Raw genomic sequence first — 20,055 nt, 5'->3', positions numbered from 1 at the left:
CACATAGCTACTCTCTGACTTGATCAGTGTCATGGGGATTACCATGCTTTCATGTCATTTAAACAAAACCAGACACAGTGATGACACATAAGATCTTAAACATAACGAATTTCCTTAAGCAAGAAGTAAAAAAAAAAAAAATGCAAATACAGACATATTAAAACAAATGAAAGAATGATAAAAATATATCAAAATACAGTCAGCCAGTAAACATTGATTAAACTCAATGTGCCAAACATTGTGCCAAGTGCTAGGGATGCAAGGAAATCCCTGCCCTTGAGGACCTCACAGCCTGAAGGAAACATGCAAACAACAATGTACAAACAAGATGTAGGCATTGCGGAAGCCAAGATGGCAGAGTAGAAGGAGGGGTGTTCTAGCTCTACCCCCATAGCCCATAAAGTGTAAAAAATGCAAAAACTGTAAAAACTGACTCCGAACAAATTCTGGAGCAGCAGAAGCCACAAAATGACAGAATGAAAGAGATTTCCAGCCCAAGACAGCCTGAAAGGCTGACAAGAAAGGTCTGTCACACTGGGCTCAGAGCGGAACATAGCCCAGCCTTGGCCATGCCGCGCAGCAGGGACAGGATAGGAGCAGGCTTCAGGGTGCAGAATCACAGGCAGCAGCTACAGTTCCCAGATTTCTGAACCCCAAAACACCAAAGATAGCTTCAGAGGTCAGTGAGAAAGCTCTTTCATTTGGATGAGAAGGGAGCAGGGTCCCAGGGCAGTGGCAGCCACTACCCTAGCTGCTCCATTTTTGGAGCCCTCAACCTAAAAGACCCTGGGGGAATTGAGCAACTGATCTGAATCTCAGCCCTGAGTGGCAGTATTGGGGTGAGGAGGAACACTGACATGGTGGAGCTAGTGGAGGCTCTGGAGAGGGAATCCTACTCACATATCCTGGGGATAAAAGCTTGTGGTTGCTCCCAGACCAGAGCGCAGGCCAGGAGAGGAGTAAACTCCTCTCCCTTCATTGTGCCACCTTGGAGGAAATGAGAACTTACAAGTCCCCAGAGTGTACCCGCCACTTGGCAAAGGACTCAAAAGTCAAGTAACAGGCTGGGAAAATGCCCAAAAAAGGGGAAAAAATAAGACTATAAAAGACTACTTTCTTAGCAAAAAGGTATTTTCTTCTATCCTCTCAAGTGAGGAAGAACAAAGCATACCATCAGAGGAAGTCAAAGTTTCTATATCCAAAACCTCCAAAAAAATGTGCAGTGGTCTCAGGCCATGAAAGAGCTCAAAAAGGATTTTGAAAAGCAAGTAAGAGAGGTGGAGGAAAAATTGGGAAGAGAAATGAGAGCAATGCAAGAAAATCATGAAAAGTGAGTCAACAGCTTGCTAAAGGAGACCCAAAAAAATGCTGAAGAAAATAACACCTTTAAAAATAGACTAACCCAAATGGCAAAAAAGGTCCAAAGAGCTAATGAGGAGAAGAATGCTTTAAAAAGCAGGATTAGCCAAATAGAAAAGGAGGTTCAAAAGCTTACTGAAGAAAATATTTCTTTAAAAATTAGAATGAAGCAGATGGAAGCTAATGACTTTATAATAAACAAGAAATTACAAAACAAAGAGAAAATAATTAAAAAATTTAAGACAATGTGAAATACCTCATTGGAAAAACAACTGACCTGGAAGATAGATCCAGGAGATACAATTTAAAAATTATGGGACTACCTGGAAGCCATGATCAAAAAAAAGAGCCCAGACATTGTCTTTTATGAAATTATCAAGGAAAAATGCCCTGATATTCTAGAACCAGAGGGTAAAATAAATATTGAAATAATACATCAATCACCTCCTGAAAGAGATCCAAAAAGAAAAACTCCTAGGAATATTGTAGCCAAATTCCAGAGTTCCCAGGTCAAAGAGAAAATATTGCAAGCAGCCAGAAAGAAACAATTCAGGTATTGTGGAAATACAATCAGGATAATTGTGGAAATGCTTCTACATTAAGGGATCAAAGGGCTTGGAATATAATATTGCAGAAATCAAAGGAACTAGGATTAAAACCAAGAATCACCTACCCAGCAAAACTGAGTATAATACTTCAGGGGAAAAAGTTGTCATTCAGTGAAATAGAGAACTTTCAAGCATTCTTGATGAAAAGACCAGAGATGAATAAAAAATTTGACTTTTAAACCTAAGAATCAAGAGAAGCATGGAAAGGTAAACAGGAAAGAGAAATCATAAGGGACTTACTAAAGTTGAACTGTTTATATTCCTACGTGGAAAGATCATATTTGTAACTCTTGAGACTTTCCTTAGTATGTGAGTAGTTGAAGGGATTACATATGTATATTTAGACAGAGGGCACAGGGTAACTTGAATGGGAAGGGGTGATATCTAAAGAAATAAAATTAAGGGGTGAGAGAGGAATATATTGAGAGGAGAAAGGGAGAAATGGAATGGGGCAAATTATCTCATAAAAGAGGCAAGAAAAAGTTTTTTCAATGGAGGGGAAAAAAAAGGGAGGTGAGAGGGAAAAAGTAAAGCTTACTCTCATCATATTTGGCTTAAGGAACATGCTCATTCAATTTAGTATGAAAATCTATCTTACACTACAGGAAAGTAAGGGAGAAGGGGATAAATAGGGTGAGGAGGATGGAAGGGAGGGCAAATGGGAGGAGGTAGTAATTAGAAGTAAACACTTTTGGGGAGGGACAAGGTCAAAAGAGAGAATAGAGTAAATGGAGGGCAGGATCGGATGGAAGGAAATATAGTTAGTCTTTCACAACGACTTTTATGGAAGTCTTTTGCATAACTACACATATATTGCCTGTATTGAATTGCTTGTCTTCTCAGTAGGGCTCGGTAGGGAGGGAGGAAGAGAGCAAAGTGGGAACTCAAAGATCAAGGAATGAATGTTGAGAATTGTTTTTACATGCAACTGGGAAATAACAAATACAGGTAATGGGGTATAGAAATCTATCTTGCCCTACAAGGAAAGAGAGAAGATAGGGATAAAGGAAGGGAGGGGTGTGATAGAAGGGAGGGCAGATTGGGGGAAGGGGTAATCAGAATGCATGGTGTCTTGGGGAAGGGGAGAGATGGGGAGAAAATCTGGAACTCAAAATCTTGTGGAAATGAATTTTGAAAACTAAAAATAAATTAAAGTGAAAAAAAGATATTGACATTGCAAATTGAAGACAATCAACAGATGGAAGACACTAGAATTAAGGTGGAACAGGAAATGCCCTCATTATCTGGGAGGGAGGGTGGGTGCAAACCAAAACCTGGCAGGAATACAGATGACACTCTCTCAAGCTTTTGTCCCATGAGCTCCGATCTCTCAGCCAACCAGGAGTCTACCAGAGGAAGCCTTGTGCAGCTTGCTGTGACTTCCTCACCTGGTTCTAAAGGTCTGACCCCCACTGTGGGTTTCACTCTTCACTGCTTTTGGTGACTTAACTTGGAGCCTCCTGGGATTCAGAGCTTCACCTTTCTCTGGTGATGTAGAAAAACTACCATATCTCCCCTATGGAATCAACAGTTGGGATTCTGCCTCTGTTTGTATCCCTAATGCTTAACACAATGACTGACAATTAGTAAAGTTGGAAGAAATATTTTATTGACCAACTAACAGTCTTTATAGAGACTCCATATATTCAGTTTAATGATTTTAAAAAAATGTTGACTTATGTCTTTAAAAAAATAAGGTAAATGCATATGACCTGAGAGGAACCAGAGTGTCCCATATAGCTTCAGCCATTCTTTAGTCTTCAGAAAGGTCCAATTTAACAGTATTTGCTCCTGAGAATTGTTTCTTTGTGTTTGTACCTAATCAATTGTTAATAAATAAAAGCATACTTTTACAAACTTTACATTGGAAAATTTTTTACGTTCCAAAGAATCATTGCCCTACATTCTTTATATGGTCATTTCAGCCTTTTCACTTATGCCACAGTTCGTTTTCTGTTCATTTTGCAAGCAAGCTCCTTCATGGGAAAAGAAAACCATTTCTTTAGACATAGATTTTTGTTTTTAGTCATTTTTCAATCATGTCCATGACCTTTTTGGCGTTTGCTTGCCTAAGATACTAAAGTGGTTTACTATTTTCCTTCTGCAACTCATTTTACCGATGAGGAAACTGAGGTAAATAGGGTTAAGTGATTTGGCCCAGGGTCACAGAAAATAAGTATCATGAATTCAGGAAGATGAGTCTTCCTGATTCCAGGCCCAGTGCTCTACCACCTAGCAATCTCTATGCACAGATTTTAGCAATTATTTTTAAACCAAAATTCTTTTCCTTCTCCTTTCAGGCATCAAATATATGAAAGAAGCAATACCTTCCATTCTTTACCAGTTCATTAAATCTTTTTTCCTTTGTGTAGAATTCCTTTTTCTGCCTAGGAAAGAACACTACCTTTAAGAGACAGCACCTTACTCTAGATTTCAGGTGACTTGACAAGGGTCTAGGTACCTTAGCAATAGATGCTTTTTTTTTTTTGTAACATTAAAAAAATTTTTTTAACTTTTTTAAAATTTTGAGTTCCAAATTCTCTCTCTTCCCCTCCCCACTTCCCTACCCGCTGAGAAGGCAAGTAATGTGATACCCTGTTATACATGTGAAATCATGCAAAACATTTCTATATTAGCCATGTTGTGGGGGGGGGGGGAAAGTGAGGAAATGATACTTTAATTTGTCATCAGAGTTCATCAGTTCTCTCTCTGGGTATGGATAACAGTTTTTACCACAGATCCTTCAGAAGTGTCTTGGATCATCATATCAATCACAGGAGCTAAGCTTTCAGTCAATCATCATTACAATGTTGCTGTTACTGTTTCCACTGATCTCCTCTTTCTTCTCATTTCACTTTGCATCAGTTCATCTATGTCTTCCCAAGTTGTGTTTTTTTTAAACTACCCCCCTTGTCATTTCTTACAGCATAACAGTATTCCGTTACCATCATTTACCACAACTTGTTCAGACATTCCCCTCCTGATAGACATCAATTTTCAATTCTTTGCCACTACAAAATGAACTGCGACAAACATTTTCATATCTACAAGTTCTTTTTCTTTTATCTCTTTAGTGTATAGATCTAGTAGTGGCATTGCCAGATCGGAGGGTATGCACAGTTTTATAAGGTTTTGGGCATAGTTCCAGCTTGTTCTCCAGAATGGTTGGTCCAGTTCATAATTCTACCAGTAGTTTATTAGTGTCCATAATTTCCCATATGCCCTCCAGCATTTGTCTTTTAAAAAGACTTCTTTTTAATTTCTCTTTCTCTAATGAGTAATGATGTAGAGCAATTTTTTTATCTGACTATAGACAGCTTTGATTTCTTCTTTTGAGTACTGCCTATTCAAATCCCTTGATCATTTATCATTTGAGGAATGGTTCTTATTTTTATAAATTTGACTCAGTTGAAAAATGAGGCCTTTATCAGTGAAATTTGCTTTAAGTATTTTTATTATAATTCCTTATCCATGGTACTTTTTATCCCACTTTCCCAGCTTAGCTTTTTGTTGTTTGCTCATTTTTGTACCCTACTTCTTGACTTTGAACTTTATGTTTAAGTTGGGCTCTGCTCACCTAAGGGAGTGAAGACACTGTCCCAAGTGTCAGATTTTTTCTTTCTGTTATTTTCTGAGCTAGTTCTGTGGGTCTTCAGTGGTGCTTCCAGGGTAGTGTGGTCCAAGGAGAGGTGTGGTCACTGCTCTCCTGGTCTGTACTCTGCTCTTTACCCAGGAAGGGCCCTTGTAGTCAGAAGTACTTGTGCTTCTCTTAGTCCTAGAATTCTAACCAGGGTCCCTGCTCTTTTGTGACCAACCACAAGTGCTCTTCTCCATGCTGGAACAGTATTCCAGAACTGCATATGGATAATAGAGTTGCCAGTCAGTGCCAGCTGCACCCCATGCCAGCTCAGGAGTCTCCTGTAATCTCTTTCTGAACAGTTGTCCAGCTCCCTTACAATTGCTGGGCTGAGGGCTCCCAAAGCTGCCACTACAATCACTTGCAAGGCCTATCACTGGTATTGTTGCCCCATGCTGGCCTTCATTCCAGGCTCACAAACTTCTCTTGACAATCTCCTAAGTTGTCTTGGGCTGGAATTTTTTTTTTTAACCTGACTATATGTTGGCTCTGCCACTCCACAATTTGATTTGATGTCTTATTTTAAAGTTGTTTGGAGGGGAATATTGGGAGAATATTGGGTTGCTGCCATCTAGCAACAGCTTTCTAAGGGCCCTTCTCAAACCAGCGTTCTCTGCTTCTTTGTTCTCTATAAATTCAACATCTATTTTTCTCACTCCTTTGCTCTGTTGTCTTCAATGCCTGTCTACCTTTTGGATGATTCCTTGTCTTAGGTAGTGGCCAGACCTTTTCCTCTTTAAGATAAAGGGCTTGATTACCAGCCCCGCAGGTCACATAAACCAGACCTGTCCTGCTGAAAGCCAGCGTACTCTTTTCAGATAACGCAATGATAAAGGTAAATGTTATTTTAAGAATCCTCCCATAATCAGCATCATAGTAGTATTAAGACTTGAGAACATACCAGTAGAACAATCAGTATTGGCATATACTGAGGTTGGACAGACTTGAGTAATGGGAATTTGAGGGACTGAGATAGGAGGCTGTAGGTTTTACCAGAAACAGTAGGGGTCAGTAGAGACCTCACTCTGTACTGCCCAGGAGCCAGCTGTCATCAGCTGGGGTGGTAGAAACTCCAGGGAGGGAGAATACAGTCCTCAGAGATCGCAGGGGACCGAGCCAAAGAAGCAGGAAGCAGACACTTTCAAAGGGAATCTGAGGTCAGAGCAGACAGATGGAATAAGTAATTGACAAGGCCAGGAGAGACTGAGGAGGCTGATAGAGCTGAGAAGCAGGTGGGAGGGCAGAGTCAGGGGAGGTCAACCCAGGAAGGGAGGCTGGGCTGAAAGTCCCAGGCAAACTGCATTATCTGTCTACTACAGGAAAGGGAGGGGAGTTAGAGCATTTTGACAACTTCAAGGGGCCTCTCCCCCTTTTTAATTTTTAAATTTAAGTTCTTTCACTTAACAAAAATCTATTTTTTGTCCTCCCACCTTCTCCACCACAAATGAAAAAACTTGTAAAAATTATGCATAGTCAGAACAAATTCCCACTTTGGCCATGTCCAAAAAATATGCTTCCATCTGCATCCTGAGTTCATCATGTCTGTGTCAGGTGGCAGGTAGCATTTATTATTGTGGGTCTTTTAGAGATGAGACTATTGGGGAGAGTCTGTCCAAAAGGGAGCCTGTGCCTAGAACCTCATGAGCTGAGTCAAGTGAAAGTCAGGTTGGCTGAGCAACTCAATTAAGCTTGTTGAATAATCTTGTTATATTACCGTCCTCAGAGCCAGGAAGGCTCTGAGTTAAAGTCCCTGCTTTAGCATTTCCTGACTGTCACCCTGGGCATGGTACTTAAGTTCCCAGAGCTCTGGGCAGCTCTCTAAGATGCAGTTACAGACCACACCTGCATTGGTAGAGGGGAATTTCCTCACCTTTGACTTTCCTAAACCAGTGACATCATGGTCCCAGTCCTCTTCTTATCATTTTGAAATCACATAGCCCATATAATAATATCATATTGGTCATGGAGAGAAACAGGCTAAGATATCAAGCCATCTCAGGGATCCTACTTTACAGCATAGTTTAAATAACTGCAAAATACTTATTTCCAGCCCAGTCACCTAAAACCGTTGGTTAATAAACTAGAACAAACTAGAGCAAAAGATCCTTATCCTCTATGCTTTTTCTAGACTCTATGAAATAAACTTGATTGAGTTTATAATGACTACTGACTTAAGTGCCACAACTAAGATCTCATTCACTTCATTTTATGGACATGTAGGATGAACGCTAAATTAAATGTTACATGTTCGGATTTTTGATTATCCTTATGGTGAAAGTCACTGGGTAAGGTTTGTTCTATAGCCGTTAAAATGTACATAGAAAGCAAGCCAAGTATTTAAGTGTCTACTATTGTGTGGACAGCTAGGTGGTGCCATAGTGCATAGAGTGCCAGGCCTGGAGTCAGGAAGATTCATCTTCCTGCATTCAGATCCAGCCTCAGACACGTCCTAGCTCTGTGACTCTGGGCAAGTCACTTCACCCTGTTTGCCTCAGTTTCCTCATCTGTAAAATGAGCTGGAGAAGGAAACAACAAACCACTCCAGTATCTTTGCCAAGAAAACCCTAACTGGGGTCACAAAGAGTCCTGTGATACAGAGAAAGGCAGCAAGCAAAGAGACAGTGTAAAAACAGCTATGTAAAAACGAGATATATGTGGGATACATTGGAGAGAATCTTAGAGGGATGCCAAAGAATTGTGGGGATCAGGAAAGCCTTCTTTTAGAAGATGGATTTTAGTTGGTGTTGAAGGAAACCATGAAAGTATAATACAGAAAGAAAACCTGATTTTCAGATAACCTCCAAACAGTGTTGTCCTTTCTTAAAACCAGAATTAGGCCTCTATAAATTTAGCTGCCACAAGACAAAAAAAAGTAAATATAAATTTAAAAGAGTGATCTATATACCTTTGTGGTCATGTTAGCTCCAATTGCATTGGTTCAAAAAGGGCCAAGAAATAGAAGACTTTTAACAGTATCGGACTTTCTGACCTATGATTTTGTGATCTCTTCTAGAGCTTTAAGGACAATTAAGTTCATAAAGCCCAAGAGGGAGAGGGTGATTCACAGTGCTCTTGGAACAGTCTTGTTTGAGGGTCTGAGGTGACAGGTATGGCCTCCTGTGGCAGTACTATTGTCCTAGCCTGAGAAACAGAGGAAACCCAAGGCTGTGCTTTGAGGTGCAGGAAGTCCTTTGTTCTGTGGTTTGTGATGTCAGGAGGCCTCATTACATGATAATGTGGTCTGTGAAGCCTGACATAAAATCAAAGCCTTGAAACTTGAATGGGATTTCAGGAAACTGCCTGTGTTACAAAGGACCTCTAAAAGAAATTGTTTCCTGAAACTATGAAGAGGCTTTGGTTATTTAAGGGCATGTTTGCCCCAGCCTGTTCCTCAATTTCAGAAGCTAAACATTGCATGTTATATTGGAAAGAACACTGCCTCCAGAATCAAAGCCCTGGGTTCAAATCCTGCCACCAGTGCTTATTAGCTGTTGTGACCTTGGGCAAGGTATTTACCCTCCCTTTGACTGAAGTTCATCATCTTTAAAATGCCAAATTTGGACAGGATGACCTCTGAGGTCCCATACAGCTTTAGATTACAGTGTAGAGATGGACTAAATGGTACCTTCTTGTTAGACATTAGATACACTCTGGCTTCTGAACAAGTCTGTACAAAGTGGCGTTAACCATTTTCCAGTATAACTCAGAATAATGCTGCTGTGTTATCCAGAGGATTCAGCACACAGCCCCCCAAAAAACATCATTCAAAGCTTTTCAGACCTCTGTTTCACTTGCATGTTGAATGATAAATAGTGGAACTACCTTTACAAGACAAACTCGATGAATTCCCAGCAGGTCACCTCATTAGGCAGGGTTTTCAGAGCAGCACTATTTTGACTGAGAGCATCTGATCTTTCAGTAATAACTCAACATGGTTATATCTTCTTTGAAAACACTATTATCTCCATATTTCATATTAATTTTCTTCAAGTAGGTTTTTTTTGGAGAGAGTAGGATTGTTGTGAAATTTTTCTTCATTCTTGGGGTATATGGTAAATGAACTAGAATCATAGACACAAACCAGAATTAGTCTCACCATCAACAAAATAATTTGCCTCAGAGAGGCATTTAAAGTATTGTTGGCATGTGAATCAGGCTCGATATATCAGGTGCTCTAAGTTTAGGTGCCTTCGTTCACTTATATGTGAGGAAAAAATGAGGACAGCACCGTGTTAGAAATCCATTAAAACCTCATTAGTCCGTGACTTGTGAGCTTTCGAACTAGCTGAGCCCGAGGTTTACCTTAGCTTAGCAATCTCTTTCTTCATAGAGAGGACAGATTAATGGTGTGACCAAGACTGCAGAGGGAATGTTGAAAACCCTTAAAGTTAGATCCAGCTATTTTTAAGAATTCTTAAAACATCATCTAGATAGAAAAAAATTATATTCCATTATCATGTTCAGTAAAACAAGGCTTTAAAGTACCTTTGCTAGGCAGTAATAGTTCATAGGATCCCGGAGCATAGGATCATGAGAACGAAAGGGAACTTGATGACTGTCTTGTTCAAACCCTCATTTAACAGATGAGGGAACTGAGGCTCAGCTTGCTTAGGCAGATTGTCCAAGATCACACAGGTAAGCATCAGAGGCCGATTTAGAATAAACAAGTTAAATGCATTCAGTTTTTCGATATAGTTTGATTTGTCACATATGGTGAAAATGGTAAATATAAATTTCTTCAAAAATTATCCATTCAGGCTTTTCAATTCAACCTGCCCATACCCCAAAGCTAGAGAAGATTTATTGTGTTTATTCCCTAAATCATATTATGACTATGATTAGGCTTAACTGCTTTAAATTTCATGAACATAAGAACACCTTCCTGGTGTGCCTTAGCAGAGAGATGTTTACCAGTGCTCTACAGCCTTGATGGAGACTGGGGAGTGTTGGGAAAAGATTCTGAACACACTTCTACAGCATCTCAGGCACCATCTTTTAAAACCTGGCACTTGGATGTTTTGACTTGTTCAACTTTTGAGTATGATAGGGATTATGGTTTTGAGGAGAATTTTTAAAAAGAGCAGACTTTCCCATAATAAGAAACAACCAAGAAGCATATTTTTTCATTCTTCAGCATATGCAGGTGCACAAACCTGAATTGATCATGATTTGATTATCTTATGGAAAACATTTACAGTAGTATGAGTGCTTTGGATCCAAATTATCCTGAAATTTGATGCCCTGACTTTAGATTTTAAAATATTGCTTAATGAGTAAATGTCCTTTATAATGAAGTAAGCATGCCTAAAAATGTCTACAAATGTGGGTCTGTGATTATCCAATTCAGTTCAATTCAACAAGTATTTATTAACCTATACTAGGTTATAGGGATTCAAAGAAAAAAAGAGAATTGCTGCTTGCCCTCAAAAAGCTTCCCTTCTACCAGGGAGAGGGGTAGAAGCAGCATGTACACAAATAAATAAATTCACATTATTTGCAGAATAATTTCAGGGGGAGGGAGGCCCTAGCAACTATTAGGGCATCCAAAAAAGGTCATATGTAGAAGATCACATTTGAGCTAAGATTTGAAAGGAGGTAACAAAATCATAACGTGAGTAAGGAGTGCAAAGATGGGAGGGTCTAAGGGGGTCCTGTGTGGGTAAAAGCTAAGAGGCCAGTTAGGCTGGAACGTAGAGTACATGGGCCAAAATAATATAAGTAATATAATAATATTATATATATAATAATATATAACGTGTAATATATAATAATAATATTGTATATAATATACATAATATAAAATCAGCCTATTTACATGAGTCATGAGACACACTATGGCATTATTATGGGAAAATGTGTCCCATGGACATTGTCAAAAAACATTCATGTTGCAAACAATAAGTTGAAAAGTGGGAAAAACAATTGAACAATTCCATCGATGTCAAACATCACTTATCAGTATTGATGAGCATTTCATTGCCAGTTGTAACCAAGCCGTGATGCTTTTTTTTGTTATTTTTATATTTGTGACTTTTTCTGTAGCATCATGTTTAATGTGCAAGTTTATATTTTGTTGATGTTCAGCTGCTTCATTACAGCTTCATTTCTTAGTCATGTACCTTGGTGTAAAATTAGTGTGAGCGTAAGCAGATGTGGAATGTAAGCCAATGCCAGCTTTAAAGCGTGATTTGTCTTATTTTTTTTTAAATGTAGGGTACTTAGAAATATATCTATAAAAGGAGGGTATTTTTACTATTACATTAAGAAGACTCAGCATAAGCTTCTATAATCATCCTTAAATTAGCACAGAATTACCTCTTAGGGGTATTTCTTAACTTTCAAGATTTGTTGTTCCACTTCTTTTTTACTTAGTAGCAAAACTGTTTTGCATTATTGTTTGAAATGTTGACTACGACTCTAAAATAAAATTTCCTTGAAAAAAAAATAAGAACTTGCATATATATAGAAAAAATTACAATGGTGATAGACCACACTTGAATATTGTACAGAATATTATACAGATATTATATATTATACAGAATTATATATTATACAGATATTCTATATTATGCAGAATATTATACAGATCAGATTTGGGGGTGGAGGATAGAGAAGGAAGTGCAGACTGTACTGGGATCAATATGGTATATACTTTTTTTCCTGACTCATGTCAAAAGATATAGGGTCATTTTGCCACTTGGAAAGAATCCAGCCTTATAAAGTGTCTGCTAACTTAGGATAAAAGTCCATTTATGCTAAGTGGTAAAAGAATATAAATTTAACTAACTATACATTTCCAGGGAATATGGTGTACATTTTCTGGGCTGTTAAATTTTATTATATTTGCTCACAAGACCGGTTTTGTCTTATAACAAAATCTTTTTTCTTCAATGATCTATAAATTCTATGTCCATATTATAACATGAGAAGCAATAAGGGTGTAGTGATAGTCAGAAAGACCTGGGTTTAAGTTCTGCCTTCAGTAAAGACCAAGTGCATTTAACTATGGGTAGGTCACAAATAAACTCTGAGAGCCTCAGCCAACATGCAGAAATTCTGATTTAAAGGCTGGTAGCTAATCTGCATTGGCAGAGTTTTGAAACCAGGAGTTTCCCATCAATGAAATCACAGGTCCAGATTCCTACCCATCACCCCACTTTACCACCCAAAAAAGCACTGTGACACAGAAAATTATTTAAGAAAGCAGAGAGTTAAGGCTGTTCATTGGTGCATTAGTATATGAAAGAATATTCCAGTAGGATTTGGATCAGATATACTTGGGCTTGACACCTTGGTGTAGCAAATAAATTAACTTGTAAAATTTCAGTCTTCATATCTTCCCTCTTCATTCTGTTTATGGGTGCTCCACATGGAGAAGGCCCTACAATAAACGTGGAACTCCATGGGTCAGTTCATTGAACCTGCTGGCCAGCCCACTTGCTTGGCCTCATGGTCACCAAGTAACAAACTGATGAACTGAATTCCTCACATTTCAGCTGGTTATACCGGGTCATAGCTTCACAGTCAATGTCTCAGGGCTTACTCTACAGAGGTTTAGAATCTGTTTTCACAGTAATGAAAACATTTTGCACTGTGTGCATTATTTTGATTAACTATCTGAGTTAAAAGTCTCAAGTGTAATAAGAAAATGGATTCAGCTCACTGTGGAAGGGGATGGTTTAAGAAGGAAAAAAACCAAATGTATTTAATCTCCTCTCTTCCTTTCTCCCGCATGAGAAAACAACAAAGACAGAGCAGGTTGTGTTTTCTCCCCCTGTGGTTGTGAGCATCTGGTTAATTGCTTTTTCTTTCATGACAAGTCAGTGTTGGAGCTAGGAGTAGGACCTATAAATTCTTCCTTTGTCCCCAGAGCACTGCTTCAGAGCCCTGAAATGAGAGGAATCACAGTATCACCAGAGCTGAGATCACAGCCAGCATTTATAGTACGCTTTAAAGTGCTTGCAAAGCACTATACAAGTGAACTCATTTGATCTTCACAAGAACCCTGGGAGGAAAAATGCAATTATTATTCCCATTTTACAGTTGAAGAAATTAAGACAGACTGAGGTTAAGTAACTTGCCCAACAGTCACACAGCTACAAAGTGTCTGTAGCTGGATTTAGATTTGGGTCTTGATTCCAAGTGAAATGCTGTCTATCTGTCTAGAAAGAAGGAGAAAGAACATAAATGTGTAGCTCCTATTCTACTCAATTAGACCTTGAGAAAAATTTTTAAAAAATACTCTTCCAAGAATTGCTACATAGGTAATTCTATACTAATGACAAATTATAAAATATAGCCTAATATTATGTAATAGAGGCCAAGAAAGTCAACAGAATGAATGGTTTCGTGCTTACTCAAGAAGACCTGTGTTTTTGTCCTAGTTTTGCCACTAACTAGCTGTGCAACTTGAGCCTTTGGTCCCTCATCTATAAAATGAGTGTTGAACTACAATATCTCTAATGCAGCTCTAAATTTCTTTGGCAATGCATAGTTAGTTAGATTTTTATTCTTTTACCACTCATCATAACTGTGTGTGTTTGGATGCATGGTATGTCTTTGTAGAATGCATCTCTTTACCAAGGTGGGCCACTCTAAGGAGAGACCTAAAACAGGCAGCTAGCTACTCACAGGTGGGAGAAATAAGCCTGAAATATGGAATGAATGAGTGATTGCAAAAGAGAATCCCTAAGAAGAAAAATATCTGAGTAGAGGAGAGAAAGATGAGCTCCCATGTCTATAGAGGTATGTGCAATGCCTTCCTCCTTTTGGTTCTGGGGTTTTAGGGGAGTCCCTGGATTCTGGTGTATGGTCAAGCCTAGGTGTGCCTTCAGTGTTCCAGGATATCTTGGGAGTTTTGTCTTCACAAAACAGAACTTTAAAGTATAAGTGGGATGAGGAAAGGCTAAACAAATTGTGGTATGTGCATATAATGGAGTAAGAATGACTGTGCCACAAGATCTAGCAGCTTCTACATTAAGGGATCAAAGAGCGTGGAATATGATATTCCAGAAATCAAAGGAACTAGGACTAAAACCAAGAATCACCTACCCAGCAAAACTGAGTATAATACTTGCGGGGGGAAAATGGTCTTTCAATGAAATTGGGGACTTTCAAGCATTCTTGATGAAAAGACCAGACCTGAAGAGAAAATTTGACCTTCAAACACAAGACTCAAGAGAAGCATGAAAAGGTAAACAGCAAAGAGAAGTCATAAGGGACTTTACTAAAGTTGAACTGTTTACATTCCTACATGGAAAGACAATATTTGTAACTCTTGAAACTTTTTTCAGTATCTGGGTAGTGGATGGGATTACACACACACACACACACACACACACACACACACACACACACAGCACAGAGAGCATAGCGTGAATTGAATAGGATGGGATCATATCTTAAAAAAATGAAATTAAGCAGTGACAGAAAAATATATTGGGAGGAGAAAGGGAAAAATGGAATGGGGCAAAGGGAGGTGAGAGAAAAAACATGAAGCTTACTCTCATCACATTCGACTAAAGGAAAGAATAAAATGCACACTCATTTTGGTATGAAAACCTATCTTACAATACAGGAAAGTAGGGGAGAAGAGGATAAGCAGGGTGGGGGGGATGATGGAAGGGAGGGCAGTGGGAGAAGGGAGCAATTTGAAGTCAATACTCTTGGGGAGAGACAGGGTCAAAAGAGAGAATAGAAGCAATGGGGGGCAGGATAGGATGGAGGGAAATATAGTTAGTCTTACACAACACGACTATTATGGAAGTCATTTGCAAAACTACACAGATATGGCCTATATTGATTTGCTTGCCTTCCCAAAGGGAATGGGTGGAGAGGGAGGGATGAAGAGAAGCTGGAACTCAAAGTTTTAGGAACAACTGTTGAGTATTGTTCTTGCAACTAGGAAATAAGAAATACAGGTAATGGGGTATAGAAAGTTATCTTGCCCTACAGGACAAAAGAGAAGATGGGGATAAGGGAAGGGAGAGATGTTAGAAGGGGGGACAGACTGGTGATAGGGGCATTAGAATGCTTGGTGTTTTGGGGTGGGGGAGGGGAGAAATGGGGAGAAAATTTGGAACCCAAAATTTTGTGGAAATGAATGTTGAAAATTTAAATAAATTTAAATATAAAAAAAATGACTGTGCCATAAGAAACAATGGACATTGAGAATTCAGAGAAACCTGAAATACAAACCAGGAAAACAATGTATACAATTATTGTAACAAAGTAAAGAGAAAGAATAAGATGAAAGTGAATGCTGTGTAATTATAGTTTGCAAACTTGGCCCTAGAAAAAGAGGTGGAGGACCATGAGTGGAGAGTATTTTATATGATGTAAAAAGCAGTCAGTGTCCTAGTTGGTTTTGCTGAACTGTTTTTTCCATAGTCTTCATTCCATTGTTTGGTTGGAGGGGCACAGAGAATTCTGTTGGAAATTAATCATATGAAAAGGCATGATTTTTTTAAAAACTTAACCCCTTAATGTTGCTTAACTGAGTGGCCTTTTTTTCCCCCAACACCTCCCACATGCTTCAGTATTTCCATGGTGCATCAGTAGCCTCAGTTTTTATTTTCCCTCATTTTACACCTGCCTAAAGTGAGCATGGCAATATTTACTCTTTCCCCAGTGGGAAAAATAATCTAACCAGGGTGTTTCAATGTCTCGGAGAATCTTGGTGATTAGTCTAGACCCCCTTGAAGAAGTTAGTAGCTTCATAGGGTGTTAATTTCCTTCATGTGCAGGTCTGACTCAGCCATGGAGCCCAATATGGGGGTTGTTGAAGCTGCCAACAGCAGCTCTGAGCTTTTAATGAAAGAGTCTGAAGGGTTTGGTCAGATCATTCTGTTTGGTTGGGTTCTGGTGCTATAGGACCACAACGATTTCTGGGAGGAAGATTTAATAGGAAAGGATAATTTTTTGGACCTTGGACCTAAGGCATTTAACAAGTTTGGTGAAGGAAATTATAGTCTGCACCTTGGAAACAATAAAATTTTATTCATTCTTTCAGCTATTACATTTTAAAATTTACCTTCAGATCCTTTCAGCAGAACACACTTAATCAGGTCATCTCTCGGGACATAACTGAGCCAACTTCTGCCACATATATGACTATTCCTGACTGTGTTTAATTTCTGCCAGTTTGTGCATTCCTGATTTAGCCCATAGCATCCTAGAATTACAATAATGGGGTCTTTATACTTCTAATCCTCTCTTTTAATTTTTCATTACTGTCATTCAGTAGTGTGCTTTTCTGATTTTATTTTACATAGAACATATGATTTGCTTTCAAAAAATCATCAGTTTGCTTTCCTCTTTTCCTTGGACTGATACATTCTGAGGATAGGGGAATTGGCTCCAGGTTCAATAGAACAAAAACTCTGTAAGTCTTGGATCATTTGTACAAGAAGTTCTTATTCTCCTGTTATTCTGTTCAAACTAAGTAAATAAATTCACTACTCCACTTCAGAAAGAGAATGTGTGCCTGGAGGAGACTAGAACACGTTATGGGAGTCAGCTGGCTAAGTTTGCAATTACTTTAGGAAGATCAGTTTGCCATATGAGTGGAGAATGAACTGGAATGAAGATATATTTGAGGCAGGGGGACCAACCAGCAGGTTGTTGCCACAGTCCAGGTGTGAGGCATTGAGGGCCTGCCCAAGCATGGTAACAGTGTAGGGGAAGAGAAAGGGACAAACCCACGAGATATTACAAAGGTGGAAATGATAGGACATGGCAACTGATTGAATGCAAGGGTGAGAGACAGTAGGAGTTGAAAATAAGACACTGGGTTGCAATCCTGGGTGAGTGAAAGCATGATGGTGCCCTCTGCAGCAGTGGCAAAATAGGAAGAGAGAAAGGTTGCGGGGTGGGAGACAATGAGTTCAGTTTGGGACATTTTGTGGTTCAAGATGACCAGTAGACATGCATATACACCCCATGTACATACACAGATATGCATGGACACATCTTCTCAAAGAAACATAATGCTCAGTATTATTTTCCAACAAGACATTTCCATAATGTCCTCTCCATCTGTGTATTCTGACTCCCCTTTAATGTTAGTAAGAGTTTGGCCAATAGAAAGCAAAATTACAAATGAGAAGAACTTGGTCCAGGGTTTATACGGAATTCACAGTTTGTGTGTCGGCAACTAAAATGAAATAGAGAGCAAGTATTTTCTGTGTCATCTGCTCGGTGTAAAAGCTACAATCTTTTGGGGTGCAGGGTCTTCAGGATTCATTCTCCCCCATAGGAGATTATTTTTCCAGATTGACTGTAATAACTATATGTTATCTAGATGGATAGAGCTAAAAACCCTTAAATGAAACTTATGCCATGAAAACCAAATGGAACCAAAAATAATGGCCAGAATTTGGTTTTCCCTTCACAGATTATCTACAACAACAACAGTTAAGGCTCTAATTATGAGATCTGTACCCAGGTTTTATTTGTGCCTTTTTTCAACAAATTCCTTTAAAATATCTCACAAATTGCACTAAAATTTACAGTTAGTAAGATCCCTAGTTTATACACTGCAGTTTTAGTTTTTCTTCTTAAAGAACTTTCTCAAGTCTTTCCAAGTTACATAAAATAACTTTTATGCTTGCTTTCTTTATTGGTTCCAAATGACTGCATTGTGCACTAAAACCCCGGGGCCTGGGGGAAGGAGGAGAGTAGGGTATAATAAAAAGAACAGTGGACTTGGATCCAGGAGACCTGGATTAACATCCCAGTCACTTAAACCTCTCTGAACCTCAGTTTCCTCATTTGTAAAATGGGGATAGACTCAGGGGAGTCTTGTAAGGAGAAAGTAGGATCATGGATTTAAGGCGTTTTATAATAATAAGGTGCTATTATGCAAATGAGTTATTTTTGTTGCAGCTACTTACTGGTCTTGGAAAGCTGTAATCTTTCAGCCTGGTGAATTTTCCTCATTAATATGAATAAATCAAGATGATGATGATTCCATTAGCCCTTAAAGGTTTACAAAGCATTTTGCAAATATTATTTCATTTTATCTTTACAATAACTGGGTAAAGTATATGCTATTATGCTCCTCGTCTTACAGATGAGTAAATAAAGTGATGTGTTAAGTGACCTGGCTGGGGCCTCACAGTCAGTGAGTATCTGAGGCAAAATTTGAACCCTGGTCTTCCTAATCCCAAATCCAGCACTCTTATCCACTAAATCAGCTACCTGCTTCATGATAACATGTTTGATAGGACTATATCATTTTTAGGATGTCCTTTGGAATGTTTCTTTCTAATTGGAATATTTAGTGAATAATAAAAATGATTAGAGACTTGGAGCTCACTGAAAGGTCAGTCCTCACTGCTAGACAGTATAAATCTTCTTAATGGCGTGGAAACCATTTCTTTGTAATCATGATATCATAAAATTAGCCCCATAAGAGATCAATGAACATATCACTAAGCTTTGATTTTGATTCCTAGGTGGCTTTACATGCTTGTGGAGTGGCCACAGACATGGTCATTGAGCATTGCACCAAGGCTCGTGCTGCCTTTGTTACGTGCCCTTGCTGTTACGGTTTTATTCAGAACACCCTGAAGTTTACATTTCCGCAAAGGTAAAATCGGGAGTCCAAGGTCAAATAAAAAAACCTGGGGCTCACGTATGTATGTATGTATCTTTGTATATTTATATGTGTGTATTTTTTAAAAACCTATCTCAAATTGAGGAATGGAGACTTAGTTTGCTGGAAATCATTCCTGTTTGAATTTAGAACCAAAGATAATTAGTAACCCATTATTAATTCACCATCTTTGTCCCTCCTTAAATAAAAAAATATATGTATATATACTTGTCCAGTGGAATTTGAAGTTGTTTTTTCATTGTTATTTGATTTAATATATGTTCTTGTTTGAAAATGCATAGATATATATACCTCAAACCAAGAGCTAGTATTATTTGTAAACAGATAAACATCAAAAGCTTTCGCAGTATGATCAGGGGTAAAATGAAGGTACTCAATGTCACTATATTATTTGACATAGAACTAGATGGACATGCTAAATGGTAGCTATAAAATTAAGACAAGATAAATTAATTGAAGAAATAAGGATAGGCAAAAGAGGAAGCAAAATGGTTTGGGGTTGCTATTCAGCTCCCATGAGGAAGAAATAGGAGGAAAAATTCCATTTAAGATGCATTCTGTTTGGGAATTTACTCTCCAAAACACTCAGCAGGACCACCTAAATAATTGTTGTATTCATTGTTTGTGATTAGGTTATACCAACATAATCAATATTGTAATACTACTAAAACTATATACAGATTAATGCTATACCAGAAAATTTGCTAAAAGGATACTTTCTAGAATTAAAGAAAATAATAATAAAATTCATTCGGATTACCAAAAGTCAAGAACATCAGTGGGCGGAAAAGTGGAAAGAGGAGAGAGTTGGCATTGTCAGATTTCAAACCAAA

General features: G+C 38.5%; 1 protein-coding gene across 6 annotated transcripts in view; it reads left to right on the top strand.

Moving 5' to 3' along the window:
* The window catches only part of GSTCD (glutathione S-transferase C-terminal domain containing), a 190,044-nt gene that overhangs the window by 151,617 nt on the left and 18,372 nt on the right, over positions 1-20,055 (top strand). For all 6 annotated transcript variants that reach the window (XR_011970190.1, XR_011970189.1, XM_072623186.1 and 3 more), the window contains exon 9: positions 19,062-19,195. Coding sequence is in view for 4 of the 6 variants with exons in the window: in XM_072623186.1 (XP_072479287.1) it covers positions 19,062-19,195 (134 nt within the window). In the remaining 2 variants the exon portion in view is untranslated. The remainder of the gene's footprint in view (positions 1-19,061; positions 19,196-20,055) is intronic.

The sequence above is a fragment of the Notamacropus eugenii genome, chromosome 7 (genome assembly GCF_028372415.1).
Source record: "Notamacropus eugenii isolate mMacEug1 chromosome 7, mMacEug1.pri_v2, whole genome shotgun sequence".
In the NCBI taxonomy this organism is placed as follows: Eukaryota; Metazoa; Chordata; class Mammalia; order Diprotodontia; family Macropodidae; genus Notamacropus; species Notamacropus eugenii.
The sequence above is the reverse complement of the archived record's forward strand: the minus strand, read 5'-3'. Positions and strand labels throughout refer to the sequence as shown.